General features: G+C 48.4%; 5 protein-coding genes across 5 annotated transcripts; 3 read left to right on the plus strand and 2 right to left on the minus strand.

Moving 5' to 3' along the window:
* The first annotated feature begins 524 nt into the window (after nucleotides 1-524).
* Nucleotides 525-2389, plus strand: HD556DRAFT_712730 (glycoside hydrolase family 23 protein). The gene is made up of 8 exons (XM_041311379.1): nucleotides 525-708; nucleotides 798-839; nucleotides 890-1206; nucleotides 1271-1477; nucleotides 1531-1670; nucleotides 1735-1848; nucleotides 1905-1963; nucleotides 2018-2389. Exons 1-8 carry the CDS (start codon nucleotides 632-634, stop codon nucleotides 2112-2114), a joined length of 1053 nt encoding a protein of 350 aa, XP_041165664.1. The 5' UTR covers nucleotides 525-631; the 3' UTR covers nucleotides 2115-2389.
* A 9-nt stretch (nucleotides 2390-2398) lies between these two features.
* Nucleotides 2399-4945, plus strand: HD556DRAFT_1332315 (phosphoprotein phosphatase). The gene is made up of 15 exons (XM_041301798.1): nucleotides 2399-2626; nucleotides 2692-2826; nucleotides 2880-2925; nucleotides 2977-3124; nucleotides 3172-3232; nucleotides 3280-3525; nucleotides 3583-3720; nucleotides 3771-3886; nucleotides 3940-3964; nucleotides 4017-4208; nucleotides 4257-4261; nucleotides 4312-4362; nucleotides 4416-4509; nucleotides 4564-4652; nucleotides 4704-4945. Exons 1-15 carry the CDS (start codon nucleotides 2404-2406, stop codon nucleotides 4815-4817), a joined length of 1683 nt encoding a protein of 560 aa, XP_041165665.1. The 5' UTR covers nucleotides 2399-2403; the 3' UTR covers nucleotides 4818-4945.
* HD556DRAFT_713061 (uncharacterized protein) lies at nucleotides 4850-7736 on the plus strand. The gene is made up of 9 exons (XM_041311381.1): nucleotides 4850-5048; nucleotides 5109-5405; nucleotides 5458-5531; nucleotides 5579-5646; nucleotides 5699-5742; nucleotides 5792-6104; nucleotides 6154-6668; nucleotides 6716-6901; nucleotides 6952-7736. The coding sequence occupies exons 1-9, from the start codon at nucleotides 4986-4988 to the stop codon at nucleotides 7627-7629; spliced, it is 2238 nt and encodes a 745-aa protein (XP_041165666.1). The 5' UTR covers nucleotides 4850-4985; the 3' UTR covers nucleotides 7630-7736.
* On the minus strand, nucleotides 7611-12304 carry HD556DRAFT_711885 (uncharacterized protein). The gene is made up of 13 exons (XM_041311378.1): nucleotides 12303-12304; nucleotides 12012-12253; nucleotides 11512-11949; nucleotides 11400-11457; nucleotides 10405-11347; nucleotides 10088-10351; nucleotides 9869-10040; nucleotides 9642-9818; nucleotides 9519-9584; nucleotides 8852-9471; nucleotides 8456-8804; nucleotides 7894-8407; nucleotides 7611-7843 (listed from the first exon to the last, which is right to left on the minus strand). Exons 2-13 carry the CDS (start codon nucleotides 12036-12038, stop codon nucleotides 7767-7769), a joined length of 3705 nt encoding a protein of 1234 aa, XP_041165667.1. The 5' UTR covers nucleotides 12039-12253; nucleotides 12303-12304; the 3' UTR covers nucleotides 7611-7766.
* On the minus strand, nucleotides 12117-15088 carry HD556DRAFT_711848 (cytochrome P450). The gene is made up of 14 exons (XM_041311377.1): nucleotides 14909-15088; nucleotides 14760-14854; nucleotides 14610-14698; nucleotides 14512-14555; nucleotides 14319-14456; nucleotides 14117-14252; nucleotides 13749-14050; nucleotides 13635-13701; nucleotides 13305-13580; nucleotides 12942-13253; nucleotides 12856-12888; nucleotides 12778-12806; nucleotides 12303-12721; nucleotides 12117-12253 (listed from the first exon to the last, which is right to left on the minus strand). The coding sequence occupies exons 1-13, from the start codon at nucleotides 15051-15053 to the stop codon at nucleotides 12522-12524; spliced, it is 1866 nt and encodes a 621-aa protein (XP_041165668.1). The 5' UTR covers nucleotides 15054-15088; the 3' UTR covers nucleotides 12117-12253; nucleotides 12303-12521.
* Between the last annotated feature and the right edge of the window lie 876 nt (nucleotides 15089-15964).

Raw genomic sequence — 15964 nt, forward strand, 5'->3', positions numbered from 1 at the left:
TGTCTTGCATGGGCCCTCCATTGCATAATTTAACATAATGGATGGTCTAATTTGCATCTAGGCAAAGCGCATTGTCATCATATCCGAGTCAATGTTTCTAATTCATTGTCTTAGAGCCACTTTCAAGTATCCCAAGATAGTGTGGGCTTGAGACCTGTGGTACCGGTCTCAGACTTGGAGCTTGAAATGTGAGTTCTTGTTGGAACCAGGAGGATTCATGCCAGGCTGACACGCATACAGCGGCTGTAGCGGGGTGGATGCAGACATCGTAGAGCCCTCAATTTTCACTCCGGACGACGATGACGATGACGGCCACCCCCGCTCACATGTGGACCTACGCTTGAAGCACGCTAACATTTTGCTTGAATGCTACGTGACCCAATGGTCCCAACAACGCAGTCGCTATTTTGCCCTAAAGTTGGTCCAACTGTTCTTTATCTTCACTCATCTGCTCTACCCCCTCTCTCTGCTTATAGTCCGACCAGTCCGCTAGTTTGTCATAATCTTCTGGCTGCAATGAAGCTTACCGTGTCGTTTCTTGCTGTGTTCACTACTTTTGCCATTCAAGTCGTCGTCCAAGCCGGCCACAGCTTTGAAAAGCTTCCTGCGCAGCGGGCTGCGCCGGGGAGATATGCCACTATTTCCGCTCGAAACAAGGGTGGCGATAGCGCACCCAAACTGCTGCGGAGGAATTGTAAAGGGAGACCGGTCAGTCGTGTTTCAAATTCGAATGATGGCCGCGAAGAAGCTTATCGTGGTTTCTATGCTCTTGTGTAACTGTGCACTGGTGACTGTAGGTTAGCTCGGGAAGTCCTGCACCATCACCTTCTGCATCGTTTGCAGGTTCACCCTTAGCTTCGGCTTCTGAATTAACTATAGTATTGACCAGCACATCGACCCTGACTGTGCCTGCAGCATCGTCACTACCCTCAGCATCAACATTCGGCCAGTCAACTCCAGCATCAACTACGGCTCTGCCTGCAGCATCATCACCAGCTTCAGCTTCGAGCACAGCATCAACTACATCAACCAAGGCTCTGCCTTCCGTGTCGTCACTAACATCAGCACCAACACCTCCTGCAACTTCATCAGCTCGTCGGCCCTCGACATCAGACAATGGACCCAGCAACAACTCTAGAGGTGGACCAATTGATGGACTCGTCAACGTCATCTCCTCCAAAGGCTGTGGATCTAGCGGTGCAACCGGTACGACTTTCTCGTATTGTAAGCGAAGGGAGTATACTTGCTGATGGACATGCATCTTTACCAGAGAAAGTCACTCCATTGAGTGGTCCCAATGGCCATATCAATTTCCTAACCTGTGGCATCAACGGGACCGGATGGAACCCACCCTTGATTAACATTAAGGGTATCGTCACTGTTGACCTGTCAGCGGTCGCGTACCAAAATGATTCAGCATTCACGAACTGCCAGGACTTTGTCGCGACATTTGAGCAATATGGTAGCCAGTATGGAAGTCGGTGCCATTTTCCAAGTTTTGCTACATTTCCATCTGACGTTGCGTGACAGTCCCTGCTATTCTCCTTGCGTCTTTTGCCATGCAGGAGAGTTCATGTATACCGAGCACCGTTGGTGGAGCTGGTGAGCAAGGTTTGATGCAGCTCACCAGCGACAAATGTGTTGGTGCTCCCAATGGTGATTGCATGGACGTTGTAAGCCATGCCGTTATCGTGTCAGACATGTCATCTTGATCACATCCATATTTCTCCCCAGGATTTCAATATCGGTGCTGGCGCCATGTTCTTTTCGCAACTGCTTGACGAAAATGATGGCGACCTTCTCTCCTCCATTGGTCATTACAACGGCTGGTTCCAGGGAATGACTTATGTATTTATTTTGTTGCCATACCTTTAGAAATACCGGTGCTGACTGTATACGTATAGGCGAATGCAACTGCTGCTGCCCGTGGTGGTGACTGCAGGGAACAAAATAATCTCGACTAGTAAGCCTTTATTAATCTCCGTGTTGTGTGATTTAATCTCATATATCGAAATAGTTTGCACCAGTTCTTGAACGGTTGGTGCCAGAACATCAACGCCTATGAGCACAACCCTCCTCTTGGCGAGTATTTCAACTTGAATGTCTGTAACTAAGCAACGTTCCATGGGGACTATTTTTGCTTTCGCTGGGACATTATCATGGACACCATTTATTAACATCAAGCAAGAGTTTAAATCTTATACCACTTATTACCGCATACACCCATACCCGTTTTATGGTGGCGTTGTCACCGCTTCCCCGTGATCTCACTTATTTTTTCTGGTTAATGCGAAGCTTTTTATTCGCGAATCTCTAGTCAAAGCTCAAGATTCCGATAAATAGTTAATGTAAAGCCACCGATGCGAATTTCCTTTCTCAGAAAATTTCAGGTCGGGGTGATTAATGAACTGGCCAGTACTTGCAGATCGCGACGTACGCTTCTTAGCTAGTGAGCGCTTTCATAACATGGGTGATTCATCGTCAACATCGTCTTCTGCGCCTGCATCGACTGTGCCATCTTCTCTTCCCTCCCCAGAAATTCAAACTTTGAGTCTAGGAGATGTAACCGACGAGGATCGGGCGAAGGCCGCTAAGATCAAGATAGAGGCAAATCAAGCGTTCGCAAGTGCGTGTTGAAACATTGGCATTGCATTCGTGATGATGTTCAAGTTGTCGCGATCTGCTCAACAGGTCATAATTTCGTGGAGGCCGTTAGACTCTACACCCAAGCCATAGAACTGAACCCGTTAGATGCGACGTATTGGTGCAATCGCGCTACAGCTCGGACAAAACTAGAGGAATACGGGTTCGCGCTTTTGGATGCTTGTAAGTCGCTGTATATGTCAGTCTAGGTGTTTTAGCATCTCACGCGACTATAGCAAAAGCCATCGAAGTCGATCCTAAGTATGCCAAAGCCTTTTATCGGTATGTGATAGGTTGCGGGTGCAAATAACCGAAGTTAAGCGCTCGTATCAGCCGCGCGACGTGCTATCTACAGATTGTGAAACCTCAACTGGCGGTGGCGGACTTCAAGAGAGTCGTCGCGCTAGAGCCTAGAAACACAGTCGTCCAGTCACAGCTCACAGCTACTCAAAAGCTCGTGCGCAGAATAGAATTTGAGAAGGTGTGTTTAACGCTTTATGTTAATCTTGCGGCTGATCTTCCGGGTAGGCGATTGAGGTAGAAGGGGAGAAAGATCCAGTAGAAAGATGTCACGAAATCATTGCGGAAGGTCAGCTGTTCGATTCTCCATGAATTCTGCGATTTCATTATTTTCAGGCGGCTGTGAGCTCGACAAAGCTTATGCTGGTCCACAATTGAGTACTGGGGACGACGGGAAATATGTGATGACGGAGGAGTTTATCAAAGGAATGATCGAGTGGTTCAAGGCAGGCAAAAATCTTCCAAGGCGATACGCGTGGGAGGTTATTCTTGGAGCATACACGCATTTTGTGAAAGAGGAAAGTCTGGTCGACTTGGAGCTACAAGAAGGCGTGACATGCGACGTCATTGGAGATGTTCACGGTCAGTCTAAGCGCTGTAGCGCTTGATATAGAGTTGTGCTTACTGTGTCGATTCTAGGCCAATTCTACGATTTACTGAACCTATACTCGTTGACGGGTACTCCCACCGAGAATCATTGTCTTCTTATGAATGGCGATCTTGTTGATCGGGGATCGTGGTCCGTTGAGGTTATTCTTACCGCTTTTGCGTACAAATGTGAGTATGTGAACTATACGAAGGGCCTTGATACTGAAATTATGTGCAAGGGTTATACCCCACACGCATGTTCATCAATAGAGGTAATCACGAAGCAAAAGACATGAACCGAACGTATGGTTTTGAAGGCGAAGCAAAGCATAAACACGGAGAGCAAACATATAAAGTCCATTCCCTCCATTCTCCTTCTGTTTAAAGCACTCACAGCTTCTTCAACAGTTGTTCGCTCATGTTTTCACCACTTGTGAGTATTTATGGATCTGCTAAGTTCAGCCGATTGATCGCTGGCTCTTCAGTACCATTAGCAACACTTGTGAGCGCCACCAAAGCACCCACCAAAACAAGCACTACGACGATTCTATCACCAAAAGGGCTCAAGAGACACTTTGTCGTGCATGGCGGGCTATTCAGTAAAGACGGTGTTACCCTAGATGAAGTTCGCAAAATTCCTCGAATTGGACGGCAGCCAGGTCAAGACGGTTTAATGTGTGCGTACCCTCCCACTCTTCCAACTGTCATAACTGACACGCTCTCAGCTGATGTGTGCATTTATGCTGTACTCATGCTTACAGGCACTTATTTCCATTTCAGCTTCTCTGGACTGACCCTCAAACGCTTCCTGGTCGCGGCCCGAGCAAACGTGTATGTGTCGGTTAGCTGCCCAATCGCTGTGAGGCTCACAACTTCCCTTCCAGGGTGTCGGCATTGCTTTCGGTCCTGACATCACGAAGAAGTGGTGTTCATTGAATGGCATTACTTGTATCATTCGCAGCCACGAAGTTCGCCAGGGTAAGTGTTCTTCGTCGCATTACTAAGGAACCTGACTCCAATTTGGGTTTGCAGATGGGTACGCCGTTGAACATGATGGCCTCTGCACGACCGTCTTTTCGGCCCCAAATTATGTGGATCAAGTGGGTAATAAGGGAGCGTTTGTATGTCCATACACTGTTCATCCAAGGCTTCAAATACTCACATCTTGCTAGATACGAATAGATGCAGAAGGAGACCAAAAGTACTTCCAATTCGAAGCGACGCCTCATCCGCCAATGAAGCCGATGGCATATGCGCAAGGAGGTCTGGCAAGCTTGATGATGTAGATTTTCGTGGCGAATCTTACAGGGATTTATGGACATGGACTAGAGTCACGATGTAATGGGTGCGGGCGCGTGGGAATCTTGCTACTTGTAGTTACCAGTCGCCTTTTTGGAGCTTCAAACTAGTGCTTAACATACTCTTTCACTTGACTTTGAGATTTCTGAAGTGCAATGGACAAGACGAAATCAAGACTGGCTGCGTTCTTCGATGACGACGAAGAGTCTTCGTTCCCAGTGCGACGAATAGACATTATTTATGTCCTTGAAACACTTACCAATCGCTTCGTACATTAGCAAAAGACTCTCGATGACACGAAGTTGTCGCAGTACGCGCAAGGCACTGTTCGCAAGTCTCGCCGAGAAAAGGAGAAGGAAGCTGCGGACGCCAAAAAACGAGAGGAGGAAGAGAGTGCTGCCAAGGCATATGCTGATTTCATTGATGCGTTTGAAGGGGAAAGTGCGGACAAGCGGAAGACTGGTTCAGGATTTGTTCGCGCATCCGATGGCACGAAAGTGTCTTACCAACCACCAGTCAAGGGTGTCGCGGAATTCTCGTCGCGCAGCAGGCCAGTTCGATCTAATGAAGATGAAGTATGTGAAACGCTTCATGCGAGCAACTACTTGTGCTTATATTCTTGACCAGTCTACCGCACCAGGTGGTGCACCGAAGCCGAAAGGCAAACGAGCCATGGATTCATTTCTCGAAGAGATCAAGAGGTACTCAAGTTCTTACTGTCATGTGCGTTACTTCATCATCCCTTCAGAGAACAGGCAATGCGAGAGGCCAGGTATTCCCGTTCCTCCCATGGGCGTTCAGTGACTGCATTAGCAGGTGGGATTTCATTTGCTTTTATTGCCCCAAACTCAAATGTATTGCATTGCAGCATATGAAGGGCAGAGTGGCAGCAAGGACCGCGGTGATCCTGAGGTGAGCGCGAACACCTTTTCGCTTGTTCGTCTTCCGATTTCTTTTGCAGACTTCCAACCTTTTTGTGGCCAATTTACCCTCCAATGTCACCGAGCAATCTCTTGGCACCTTTTTTGCGCGTCACGGTCCTGTTGGCTCCGTAAAAATTATGTGGCCACGAGGAGATATTGTTGCTGGTCCGGGTGGTGACATGACTGCTTCGCGCCGCAATAGAAATTCCGGATTGAGTGGGTTCGTATCCTTTATGAAGCGTAAGGATGCAGAAGCTGCTTTGAGGGAAGTTGACGGCCTTGATTGGGGGGGTTCGATTCTTCGTGTGGGATGGAGCAAAGCTGTGCCTATGGCTGCGAAAGCTCTCTATGGTAGAGGTCATAGCAATTGCCTTGAGCTTTTTTTTCACGTACCTTACAGTACCGAGCAGGACATCCAGGTCGAGATCAAGATCGCGAGGACACGAACGTAGGGGCAGGAGTCAGTCACATTCGCCAAGGCGTCACTCCCGATCTCGCTCTACGGGACGCTATCGGTCCTCTAGACGTTCCCGCAGTCGTTCTTTAAACGATAGTCGCTCACCTCGGCGGCGACGGCACTCATACAGTCGTTCACGCTATGACAGCCGCAGTCCATGCAGACGGTCACCCAGCCCTTCGAGGAGGCACGAGTCTGAAGATGAGGCATCTGCCGTCACCGACACGTTCATTCGTGCTGTGGCCGCCGAGGTCAAAGGCCATGGATCTGAGTACGAGGAAAATCTTCGTGAATGGGAAAGGAACAATCCCAGGTACTCTTTCATGACGCGGCGCAAGGTATGTCAAGATATCTCCTTAGTGAGGACGTTGACAGACTGGGACAAGCACCGACGGCACGCATTCTACAAAGGTCTAGTCGAGCGAGACGATTTTACTGGTGCAGAATTTGACGACGAGGTGTGCGCGTTGCTTTCTCTTAGTGAACCATGCTAAACACGTGCCAGGGGTATAACTCAGCCTACTCTACTGATTCTGCGGAAGAGTCAGAGCAAGAACGAACACGCAAGACTGTTCTAGGCAAGCTAGCTCGCAAACGATTCGAAGCAATGCTGCGTGGTGTCTCTGGCAAGAGAGGCGAACTCGCTCGTTGTATGACATTCAGCTTGGAGCACGCGGAAGCTGCCCGTGAGGTATAGTCACAATTTCCATCCGAAGAAGTGCTCTGTTCTAACTATGTTAGGTATCGGATATCATCATCTCTTCACTCTTGGTGGATGGTACACCTGTGCCACGCAAGATTGCTCGGTTGCATCTTATCTGTGACATTTTACACAACTCGGCAGCCCCAGTACCAAGTGCATGGAAGTTTCGGCAGGAATTCCAGTCTCGCTTGGGTATAGTGTTCGATCATTTCGCCACCATTTATCATTCTTTTCCTGGTCGGATCACCGCGGAAACATTCAAGAAGCAGATCACAGCCGTAGTAGACATTTGGGAAGACTGGATAGTCTTTGCTCCAGACTTCACTGCAGAACTGCGTGCTAGGCTGGATGGCACCACGCAGGCTGATTTGAACAAGCCGAAGGCAGAAGACGATGCTAGCGTTGCTGCAGCCGAGGCGCAATCTTCATATGTTTCCAAGTTCAAAGCGAAATCTTTCCAGCCTGCGCAGGAAATAACCGAGACAACCCCTGATGTCGTGGACGATGCTAATGATCTCGATGGTGAACCGATCGAAGACATGGATGTGGATGGAGAGCCGTTGGATGTGGATGGTACACCCCTTGATGACGACGTTGACGGCGTTCCTCTTGATCACGGCGAGGACCCTGATGTCGACGGCGAGCCAATGGAAGACATTGATGGATCGCCCATTGATGCAGATGATGTTGATGACGTTGATGGTGTCCCTCTTTGAGAGGTTTAATATTCCAATATCCGTCCCATTGTATTGCAGAGAATATCATAACAAGATAGTGTGTGGTTTGTCAATGGTTTAAACACAACAGCATGATGTACACCTAAAACCCAACATCAATGGACATGATTGACATCTCAGTGGCGTGGAGGACGGCCAGAAGATGTTTGCTTCAAGATAGCTTCTTTGGCAGCTTCGACAGCAGATTCAGACCCTACAGTACGATGTCAAACCAGTGATCTTGCATGGATAAAACCGACTTACCAATAATGATTATAGTACTGTTTTCCCTGCCAACTGTAATGTCAGCTCCAGTCTCGTTTCGAAGGCGAGCGACGTTAGACCCCTTTGAGCCCACGATTCTCGGGAATGCAGAGCGATCAGGGAGAGTCAAAAAGCCCACACATGTCATGGCTGCAGCCTGCGCAATAGCTTCCTGGATAAGGCTCTGGGCCCGCTCCAGACCAGCAGCATCGTTGCCCTTCAAAGTCCACTCCGAGTCACCTTCCTCAGCATCCAAGTAGTTTTCGGCAACCTGCCAGTGGATTTCGATAGATGGCGCATCCTCAGAATCATCAATGCGGGCAGTCGTAGAGCCATTTTCAGGGGGAGCAGTAGGGACTGCTGGCTTCTGAGGTTTGCCAGATTGCTCGACGGAAACCCCGAAGTTGCGCAAAGTACGGAAGAAGTGGCCCTGCTGTGAAATGGCGTGATGATACTTCAGTGGTACTGAGACAATCGCTGTCATGACCTCGGGGGCGGCAGGCTTCACGTTGGTCTGCGAGGAACATAAGAAGCAAAAAATTATAAAAGAGGTGTTGTATACCTTGAGCTCTTCAACCGCCGCCTCGCAGGCTTTGCGGGCACCAGAAACCTTGACGATATTGGCCGGATCAACATCTGCCATCTCACTTGCATTTTCGGGGTCACCAAATTGATTGTATGAGCGCGACCCAGGGAACTGTACTTGAACTCCGGTGCGGTTCTGAAGATCATTCAAATGTTGGCCACCTCTGCCGATCAAGTTACGGTGCTGCGACGCAGGGACCTCCACAGCCAAAACAACACGGTCACGCAACGTGGCCACGATTTTCTCGAGTTCCTCTTTGACCTTGTTAACCAACTTGGGCTCTCCACGGAGGCGAACCTCATCAGAGGCTTCATCTTGGCGAGGGCTGAGAAGCTGTTAGCAAACACCAAGATACAAGTGGAACAAACATACAAACGGACAAGGCCAGCTTGGAGTTTAGTGTCAGACGGACCACCACACCTGCTGATGAGATCTTTCAAACCCTGCCCACCAGCACCTATGATGTTACGGTGGAACTTGCGCTCAATGACCAAGGATGCCGTGGTTTCCTCGCCCACTTGATCGGCTATAGCCAGGATGGCGGTCTTCGCGGCATTAATTGCGTCCTTTGTACCACGAACTGTAATTTGAGTGAGAGAACCGATCCCGTCGTTGGTTTTATCGACATCAATTTGAGCTCCGGTGACATCCTTGATCTCAAGGATGCTGGCACCACCTTTGCCAAGGATACGAGAGACTGAACGAGTGGGAACATCGAATGTGAGAACCTTGTTGTTTTCCTTCTCAAACTCCAGAGCGTCAAGTAACTCAGACTTTGCGCTAGCAACGCCCCTCTTGCCACCCTTAATGAGGACCTCATCAGGTTTAAGTTGCTCCCTGGTCTTGCCCTCCCCGTTCTCGCCGGATGAACGAGGGAATGTGATCTTGACACCATAGTTTTCCTCCAGCCGGATAGCATACCTGCCACTCTGACCAATGAGCTGGGCGTGATACTGGTTGGGTATTTTCAAGACTTCAAAAGTCTCATCAGCCTGGGGGAGTGTCAGAAACGGGAATGTCGAATGATGCCACGACTTACGAGCCTCTCAACTTGCGATAAAATCCGTTTTTTGGCTTCTTCTGCATTCTCCTTGCGACCTGTGATCTGTTTGCAAATACAGTGAGAAATAGGGAGAGGAAAGACGGCACGTGGAGCGACTACCTTGACCCTGGATTTCTGATGAGTGGCCTTCTTCTTCTTGCCTGCCTCTTTTTCCTTCTCGTCTTCGTCCGAGAAATCAACCTTAACACCAAGAGAGTCGCGAAGTTTGTTGACACCTGAACCCTGTGCGCCGACGACGCGGCCAACATACTCCCGATCAATGTCGAATTCAATGGACTGTGTGGAATGAATCAGCCAGAGCAATAACTACAACATCTAATACCCACATAGCTGCTGACAATGGCATCATTCTTGGCATCCTCGACGACCTTGGAGATCTCGGTGACGGCACGATCGACGTCGATGCTGGCACCTCGGACAAGGATGACATCCTCATCAGATGCGTCGCCAACCTCTGCGCCAACCTTGATAGAGAGCGTTGTGTCTTCACCAATAATGCTGAAACACATTTGTAAACACAGTCGTCCCATGTAAGGCGAACTCACGCATTCAAAGTGGTGCCTCCTTGACCGATGACGGCTTCGTGCCAGCGCTTCTCGACCGAGATTGTCTGGCTTTTCACATCGGCAAATTCCTTGGCCATCTTGAGGAGTTCTTCCACAACATAATCCAAATGCTTGCCTTTCTCCACGGGCGAGGGCGACGCCGAGAGAGAAAGGGGATCGTAAACCAACAGGACCTCGGATTGCTCGCCGGACTCCGGAGGGAAGAAGACTTGGACATTGTGTGCCTCGTGGAATTGCTTCAATCTAGTCATATTGAATCAGCTTCGTACTTCAGCTATATCGCAAATTAAACTCACTTCTTGGCATTTTTACCCTGGATAACGCGGTGGATGAGCCAATCAATCGAAACTTCCCTCGTCGCACCGAAGACTTTCCCAATGAACTGAGAGATCTGTTTAATCACCGCGTCCACCGCGGATTTCTCGCCAGCGATGTCGATATTGAGAACTGATGCTTGGGCAATTGTGGCAGGAGACGGTGTAAAGATCGAGACATCAGGATGATCGTTAGCCAAGGTTGCCTCGTAGTCGATCCGTGCCATATACGTGAGAAGTTGCCTTGAAACCGCCACGGGACCAGGTAGAGGGAACTCGTGGATGAATTGCGAATTTGCCTTGGTCATGACGGCACCCAAACCAGCGGGAAGATCAACTGCCGAACCCCACACCGTGACCTCGTCGCTAGGATCCTCCGGAGAAGCGACTTCAACCAAACATTTGCTCTGCGCCAAAATGTCATCGACCGCTTTACCAGTAAGAAGACGATGCTGGCGCTTGGGCAAAGAAATCTTGAGGTTGGTTATGCTTGTCTTGAACACTTCGATGGTAGCTTTGATGGTCTCGGCAACACGAACGACGCCCTCGCGATCTCCACTGACAGTGATCTCCCGCTCAGGTTTATTCAAAGCGAGATCGACATAATAACCTTGAGATTGCTCCATAAAGTGGTTGCGACAAGTAAGGATGAAAGGTAGAATGTGAGCCGGAATGTCTCGAACTTTTTGAGTACGTTGTGAAGGTCGAGAAGCGATAATCTCGTTGAGCATTCCCTGAGCTTCCAAGGCATGCGGTCGCGGGCCGATGATAGTGACGGGTACCATAACCTCCTCCTCTTCCTCGTCGCCTGGGAGGGGGGCAGTAGTTCCGTTTGTTTCGCTTGCATTTCCGTTGGGAGTACCGTCCTTGGGAGGAATGTCGACCTTGACACCTGTAGCGTCGCGAACCTTCTTGAGAGTCGCGCCTATAATTATGAACAGTAAATACATGAAATGCCAGCGAGTGCAAAGCCTTACCCTTGGGTCCGATTATAGCTGCAATAGTAGACGCGGGGGCATTCAAAATCAAAGTAACCTGATAAAGCGATTAGGATGCAGGAAGAGGTAGCTCAAGATTTTTGTGATGTACCACAGGGCTCAAAGCAGCTAACAAGTGACGCTTAGCCTTGTCGAGGTCCTTTTGAGTCTCACCCTTCATGTGAAAGGTAGTCTGCCGACTCTGATTTGTCGATGCCTCTATTCTAACCCTGTACTTTGCCATGACCTGCCTCATGGCTTCACCAACCGAAGTTTGTTTACCATCCTTGGCGGGAAGCTCGGGTTGAGTGACCGTGAAATAATCTGTGATGACTGGTGTGGATTTGACAGTAGCCTTGATGCGAGGGCCAGCATCAGAACCCCAGGCAGACTTTCCAGGTGCAGCAGCAGCAGGCGCGGAGGTGGCGAGAGTCGGGAAATCCGCTTGCGAGTCTGCATCAGTAGGGACCTGAGCGACACGTTTGGGCTTGGATGTCGCCTCTCCAAGAGAGGGGAACGGGTCAGGAGCTCCTTCGAGTTCGTGTCTCTTCTAAAATTCCAAATAATATCCATCAGGCCAATACGTTGGTATACATGGATAAACTGACTGACCTGGAGTTCAGCTGCGGTGAGTTGCATGTTTCGAGGCTTACGGGTGTCCAAAGCACAGAACCTATGACGAGAAATACCTGCGTTGAACTAAACTCGACGCGTGAACAAAAATCCAAAAAATGAAGAGGGTAGGAAACAAGTAGGGAAATGTGTTGGTAAACCGGAAAACGACGGACAACGTGTCGAAGCCCGAATGGGTTTCGCCTAATAGGAGGTTATATACGTGCGAAACATCACATCACCTACTAATTTTGTAAGTAAAACGACTTGCGGAATTAATTGTGACCTCACTGCAGGGCTCGTACGATGAAGAGGTTCATAACCATGTCTCTCTCGATCCCCTTTGTGTACACATTGATATCAATTTTAACGGTATATACCGTAGTAGCGGTAGAGTCAAACCAACTAGTAACCAGTAAGTATACACAATGTTTGAGAATAAATATTATACAGAGCGTCAGAGCATATACCAAACCGCAGAGCATCCACACCACGAAGATAAATACAATCCTACCATTTAAAGTCTTCCTCTTGCACCAGTCGAAAATTAAGAGGAACCGCGGGAGTCACCCCATCTCCAGCTGGTGGCTTAACGACAGATGTATGAAATGCCTTCAACTTCCACTCAATTTCTTTGATATGTCCGTTGGCATCCGGATCAGTTGGCAGCACAAAATGCAGACGAAGCACGACCGCGGCAATGATTTGCTCTGATCAGTCAAGATTGGTTAGACTCGACAGTCATACGCAACGTGCAAGAGCTTACTCATTTCCATTTCGGCGAACTTGAACCCGCTGTAAATATGACGTTAGTGCGCAAATGGATGTCGTGGATTTGACTTACATGCAGGAACGACTGCCGCCGAGGAAAGTCATCCTGCATATGGTCAGCGAACGCGCTATGCTATGACCTAACGGTTAAGGACTGACATGTTGGAATAAACACCAGGATACTTGATGCCATCTTTAACCCCAAGGATAGGTGCGGATAATTTCGATAACGGTACGCCGGCACTATTGGAGGGTATATCCGTGCCTAGCCCATCCTTTCTCCCCGGGGAAGAAAGCCATCGCTCAGGCTTCCACTCATTCGCATCATCACCCCACAAAGTTCGATTGCGGTTTGCAGCCAAAATAGAGATGATAACGAACACATTCTTATGTAGCGCAATGGAAGATATTTCTGCTCCGGATGACGAGCGAACAGGGAATTGCAGAGGAAGAGTAGTTGCCTTGACCACTCTGTCGATATACAAACTCAGCTAATAGTTCTGGTGGTAATGAACGACATACTTTCGGCCCATGTGCGGTAGAGAAGGATAAAGCCGCAATGTCTCTCTGACAACTGCGTCGAGGAATGGGAGATTTATTAGCGCATCGTATGACAAGCGAAGAAGTGGATTGTCGTGTTCGGAAAACGAAGAACCTTCCTGTGCGTGAGACGCAGACTTGATGGCATCACGAATTTCACTTCTCAATCGAGCTTGTGCGAGTGGGTTCTTGGCAAGTAGGTAAATGCAACGAGACAGAGCGGAGGTAGTCGTATCTAGGCCAGCAAATACCATGACGCTACAATTAGATGAGTTAGAGCATTTTCATGTTTATGATGAGCGGGTGGCTTACTTCATTTGTCCCAATAGCTCGGCATCGGTGAGTTGCTCTGAACTGGAAGATACAGAGTTTGCGTTGACTGTGTATGCCTTAGTAACATATGGACCAGAACATTTTGGAACTAACGCATGATGTCCATCATATCTTTCCTCCTACCCGATTTGAGATCATCAACTTCAGGCTGCACATTAGCGGGGGATAAAGTAAGTGCTGCCTCTAGTGCTGCCTTTTTCCCTGCAAAAGCTTTCTTGCTACCACTGTCCATGAGTTCAATGATTCGTCGCATCTCTCGCACATCCTTCATCTTGTCAGTGGGAATCCAGGGCGCCGTGACCAAATTCACAAGCTTCCCTATCCAGTATGATGAGAGGTTGCGCATAACCATAGGCACAATCGGCCGGAAATACAAGAGCTTTGTTATCATGGGGCTGCAACACCAAGTCAAAAATCACTACCGCTGTAGTAAGAAGATTGCTGTATTTTATACCACATACCTTATCTTCCGGAGTGCTTCAGTATATTCGTCGTTCCCCGTATCTAGAGTATTGCTTGGATAACCAAGAATCGCCTGACAAACGCCATCAAGTGCACCGCGAGATAGCAAAGGGAGCACATCGATCTCTTTGTATGCTGTTTCAAAAGAGTTAAATAAAACCGCCCATGTCGATGTGTAGTTTTGCATGTGAACGAACTTACACCCATCGTCCGGAAGTTTAGATGCGACGATAGAGGTCAGCTTGTGCGCAATGGGTTGCAATGTAGGTAGTAATTCTCGCATGTTCAAGGTCGAGAAGACAGGGTTGAGTAGCTTGCGCTGTTTTCGATGCTGCTCCCCTATACATGTTATTAGATACCTCTTATGGATCCCTGCCGTAATGTGATCTCGCACCGATAGTGGCTATTAGACCATCTCCGAATATTGCCTTGTTGTTCCTTTACAACGCGAAGTCAATATATTCGGCCGTGAAAGAGTAATAGAATACTGACATGATAAATACATCAGGTTCTTCGAAACTATGCTGATCTTTTATGATAACATGATACAATGCCAGTGGATCAGATAGATACACTACTTCCTGCGGAGAGTAGCATTCACAAGGATGTTGCAGAGTAACGGCGATTCACATCTGAACTTACTCCGTATAGACTTGATAGTTTGAGCGCACCGCCATACTGTTCAGCCAATTTCACGGAATAGTCAAGGCCACATTCGAACAATTTCCGGACGTTCCCTGGCATTCCCAAGTCAGCCACATGATAAGACGAGTGTAACCACAGACAAGAACCTGTCAGCCAGTGGGCCTCCTTGGGGCCATCGAGGTCGACGTTGTATTTTCTTGATGAGCCCCAAAATGTCTTCCAGAGAGTAAGTACCGAGAGGATTCCAATTCCACCGCATGTCACAGTGACTTGCCAGTGGGACAGCGACATCTTAATGGGAGTGTGGGTATACAATTCAAAGCTGTACAAACATCGACCGCGAGGTATTTATGCACACGCGTCTGCAGGACCTTCTTCTTAATGAAGTTGAACGTTCCAGGAGCTGTCCCAAGCATATGACAGCGCTCATCCTACTGATATTAAACGTAATCTTTTAGATCCGTTTTCATGTGACAGACAATGATACCGATGAACGAGGAATTGAATTGAGACTTGACTTGAGCTTTGAGCTTGAACATTTCGCATGGAATGGAGCACAGCATCAAGAGCTCAGAGTGACAAATTAAGAGTAGTACTACTTGTCACGCTCTGCTATCTTCATCCTTAGCTTGCTAGATAACTAGTACTTACTAGCCTAAGTATACGGCATAGTCCAAACCATTAGGTCCTGACGGAGTTCGAAACCTCCGATGACCGAGGCGGCAATTTTGTACTGCTTCGTGCACCGTTGACGACGACATTCTCGAACCCCCCCATACATCTACTAACTGCCGGATTGGCTGTATATCTTAGCTTCCAGTATTAGTTGCTTTCAGTGCAATAAATGGTCTGAATCAGAATGGCCATTTGCTTATGATTTCCGCAGAATGATGCACTAAATCCTTGTACTATTTATGTCCTATGAATTCTGCCCCTTCAGTGCGCTGCCATCAATGTGATGTGACGACCACATGAGCCCTGCAGATAGACCCACTACTTTCCGGTGCCCACCAAATGTTGCCTCCACATGCTGTGGTGACTTCAGACAGAACACTTTCACCGACTTCATCTGTCAACTCTTCCATACATATCGTCGTATGCTTTGCTATCATTGCCTTCGCTGATAGCGCTAACTTCTTTCAAGGCACTGATCTCCATAACCCATTTGCGCGTGCAACACTAGGGACGTTCAAAGCTGTTTT

The sequence above is a fragment of the Suillus plorans genome (genome assembly GCF_016647745.1).
Source record: "Suillus plorans strain S12 chromosome Unknown HD556scaffold_5, whole genome shotgun sequence".
Taxonomy (NCBI): domain Eukaryota; kingdom Fungi; phylum Basidiomycota; class Agaricomycetes; order Boletales; family Suillaceae; genus Suillus; species Suillus plorans.

Bases quoted from the DNA above. Each gene is read 5' to 3' on its own strand.
- HD556DRAFT_712730 (XM_041311379.1), top strand. From the start codon at position 632: ATGCCACTATTTCCGCTCGAAACAAGGGTGGCGATAGCGCACCCAAAC. The intron at 709-797 runs GTCAGTCGTGTT...TGGTGACTGTAG, and splicing joins GGAATTGTAAAGGGAGACCG to GTTAGCTCGGGAAGTCCTGC. The intron at 1,849-1,904 runs GTATTTATTTTG...GTATACGTATAG, and splicing joins GGTTCCAGGGAATGACTTAT to GCGAATGCAACTGCTGCTGC.
- HD556DRAFT_1332315 (XM_041301798.1), top strand. From the start codon at position 2,404: ATGAACTGGCCAGTACTTGCAGATCGCGACGTACGCTTCTTAGCTAGT. The intron at 2,827-2,879 runs GTAAGTCGCTGT...ACGCGACTATAG, and splicing joins GTTCGCGCTTTTGGATGCTT to CAAAAGCCATCGAAGTCGAT. The intron at 3,125-3,171 runs GTGTGTTTAACG...TCTTCCGGGTAG, and splicing joins GCAGAATAGAATTTGAGAAG to GCGATTGAGGTAGAAGGGGA.
- HD556DRAFT_713061 (XM_041311381.1), top strand. From the start codon at position 4,986: ATGGACAAGACGAAATCAAGACTGGCTGCGTTCTTCGATGACGACGAA. The intron at 5,049-5,108 runs GTGCGACGAATA...TTCGTACATTAG, and splicing joins ACGAAGAGTCTTCGTTCCCA to CAAAAGACTCTCGATGACAC. The intron at 5,532-5,578 runs GTACTCAAGTTC...TCATCCCTTCAG, and splicing joins TTTCTCGAAGAGATCAAGAG to AGAACAGGCAATGCGAGAGG.
- HD556DRAFT_711885 (XM_041311378.1), bottom strand. From the start codon at position 12,038: ATGCAACTCACCGCAGCTGAACTCCAG. The intron at 11,458-11,511 runs GTACATCACAAA...TCGCTTTATCAG, and splicing joins TAGCTGCTTTGAGCCCTGTG to GTTACTTTGATTTTGAATGC. The intron at 9,472-9,518 runs GTAAGTCGTGGC...ACACTCCCCCAG, and splicing joins TATCGCAAGTTGAGAGGCTC to GCTGATGAGACTTTTGAAGT.
- HD556DRAFT_711848 (XM_041311377.1), bottom strand. From the start codon at position 15,053: ATGTCGCTGTCCCACTGGCAAGTCACTGTGACATGCGGTGGAATTGGA. The intron at 14,855-14,908 runs GTTCTTGTCTGT...TGGGAATGCCAG, and splicing joins GGAGGCCCACTGGCTGACAG to GGAACGTCCGGAAATTGTTC. The intron at 14,253-14,318 runs GTAAGTTCGTTC...CTTTTGAAACAG, and splicing joins TAAACTTCCGGACGATGGGT to CATACAAAGAGATCGATGTG.